Source organism: Vidua chalybeata, chromosome 31, assembly GCF_026979565.1.
Source record: "Vidua chalybeata isolate OUT-0048 chromosome 31, bVidCha1 merged haplotype, whole genome shotgun sequence".
Lineage (NCBI taxonomy): Eukaryota > Metazoa > Chordata > Aves > Passeriformes > Viduidae > Vidua > Vidua chalybeata.
Genome location: NC_071560.1, coordinates 1,332,262 through 1,334,612, shown reverse-complemented (window position 1 = coordinate 1,334,612; position 2,351 = coordinate 1,332,262). Strand labels below are relative to the sequence as shown.

The window sequence follows — 2,351 nt, the reverse complement described above, 5'->3', positions numbered from 1 at the left end:
GCTTAATAACATTTTCTGAAACTGATGGTTTCTCCTGTCACTTCCTTATCTAAAAGTTCCTTGCCCTGTCTCAGAGGATATTCACACCATCTTTTTGTACAGACACTTTTATCTTACTCCTTTCAACATGACAGGAAAGGTGGGGAGAAGCCATAAAAGGGCATTTAGGACGCCTAGATGGAGTGAGAGGGGGGCCTGGGTCACCCCTAAACTGAGCTGGAGGGGAGCTCGGATTTAGAGGGGATGATGGAAAAGGGATGGGAGAGGTGGAGAACAGGAGGGGGAACAGCAGGAAAGAGGTTCTTTTGGTGGTCCCTTCGTGTCCCCATCATTCAATCCCTGGAGCAATTCCCCAGGGCTGTGGGAAGGGATGGATCCGCACTGGGGGTATCCCCAAATAACCTTGTGGGGGGCTCCTGGGGCTGTTCCCCCACCCAGCAGCTGGTGCTGTGGCAGCCATGGGGCAGAAGGGGGTGGGAAAGGGGCATCTGGGGTGGTCAAGGAGGAGGAAGAGGAGCAGAAGGAGAAACACAAGTTTCCATCCTGCTGGTGTAGCAGGGACTCTTCCAGAGGGGTTCTTCTAGGGAGAGTGTTTGGACTTTTCAGATTCCAGAATGGAGACCCAAATATCTTTGTGGTCCTTGGGACGGTTTGGTTTTTGGGGGCATATTTGGATCTTTCGGGACCCCAAAGCTGAGTCTCAAATCACCCTTTGGGGGACATTTGGGGGTCCTCATGGCAATCACCAGGTATGGGTGGGGGGAGGACATCAGTCTTGGGGACTCCCCCAGAAGAGCAGTGGAGTGGAACCGCAAGACCCCTGGAATGGGAAAAGGTCAGAGGGATGATTCCAGAGTTGAGTGAGACCTGGCAGCCTGAAGAGGGGAAGGAAGAGCCTGGAGTGTGGGGACCCTTGGAATCCTGGAGCAGAGAGTCAGGGACCACTGGGACCCTCAAAATCCCCATGGTCATCTGTAAGCAAGACCCCAGAGAGGGGGAACCCCAGGAGCCACGGGGCCCCTATCAGCTCAAGGAAGGGAAACCACCAAACCCCAGATTGGAGAGACACAGAGGAGGATCTCCTATAAGGGTTATTTTGGGAGCTGAATCTTGGTGCTTCACACGTTTTTTTTTGGACTCAAGACCCCTGAAGACTTCCAGTGATGGACTTCTGCAGGAGGAACCCCCAGCCCAAGGCGCTCACCCCTTGTTTTTTCCCCAAACCAGGATTTGTCATTCCCAAGCCTTGGGTGGATGGAGGAAAAGCCCCAGAGATTCCTCACAAGGATGGGCTGCAAACCCAGCCCAGGGAGCTGTGGGGAGGAAAGAGCCCCCCTGAGCCAGGAAGGCGGCTCCAGCTGGAGATCAGAGCTGGTGGAGAAGAAGCCTCAGGCCGGGGAGAAGCCCCACAAGTGCTTGGAATGTGGGAAGGGCTTCAGGTACAGCTCCCATCTGAGGGAGCACCAGGTGATCCACATGGGGGAAAAGCCCTACAAGTGTGGGGAATGTGGGAAGGGCTTCAGCAAGAGCTCCAACCTCATCAGCCACAGGAAGATCCACACTGGGGAACGGCCCCACACCTGCTTGGAATGTGGGAAGAGCTTCAGGCGGAACTCCAGTCTGAGGGAACACCAGATGCTACACACCGGGGAGAGGCCCTTCCAGTGTACCGAGTGTGGGAAGCGCTTTCTGAGGTCATCCCGTCTCCTCCTGCATCAGCGCATTCACACACAGGAGAGGCCCTTCTGCTGCCCTGACTGCGGGAAGGGCTTCCAGAACAACTCCAGCCTCCTTCTGGGGCACCTCCACACTGGGGAGAGGCCTTTCGAGTGCTCCGAATGCAGGAAGAGCTTAGTGCGCTGCCCCAGCTCCACCCCCCAAGGACGATCCACGTTTGATGATCCCCAGTGACCCCTGTTGGGCAGAGCCCTGGTGATCCCTGTTCTGGGTGATCCCAGTTGGATGTGTGGAAGGTGTTGGAGAGATTTCTTTCCCTTCTCCTTGTCCTGCTGTGATTTGGTTGGTAATAAATTCACTCCCTGTGCCCAGGCAGACCCGCAGCGCCGAGTGCCCCGTTCTGGATTCGGCCTCCCAGTGCTGCACATTTCATTCCCAATTCCTCCCAGTGCCATCCCAGACCATAGCAGTGCCACCACAGTCCCTCCCAGTGTCCACAAACTCCCTCCCAGTCCTTCTCATCTCACTCCCAGTACACTACCAGTCCATTCCCTGGACTGGTCCTTCTCATTTCATTCTGAGACCTCCATCCTCTCTCCCAGTGCCCCCCATTCCACTCCCCTTGCTCTCAGAGCTCCCGCAGTCCTCACTCCCAGTCCCTCTTAATGCCACAC

At 55.8% G+C, this 2,351-nt stretch overlaps 1 protein-coding gene across 1 annotated transcript; it reads left to right on the top strand.

Annotated features, from left to right (window-relative positions):
- Positions 1-1,196: 1,196 nt before the first annotated feature.
- LOC128801792 (gastrula zinc finger protein XlCGF49.1-like) lies at positions 1,197-2,043 on the top strand. Its single transcript, XM_053967922.1, has one exon. The coding sequence runs from the start codon at positions 1,255-1,257 to the stop codon at positions 1,909-1,911; it is 657 nt and encodes a 218-aa protein (XP_053823897.1). The 5' UTR covers positions 1,197-1,254; the 3' UTR covers positions 1,912-2,043.
- Positions 2,044-2,351: the final 308 nt, after the last annotated feature.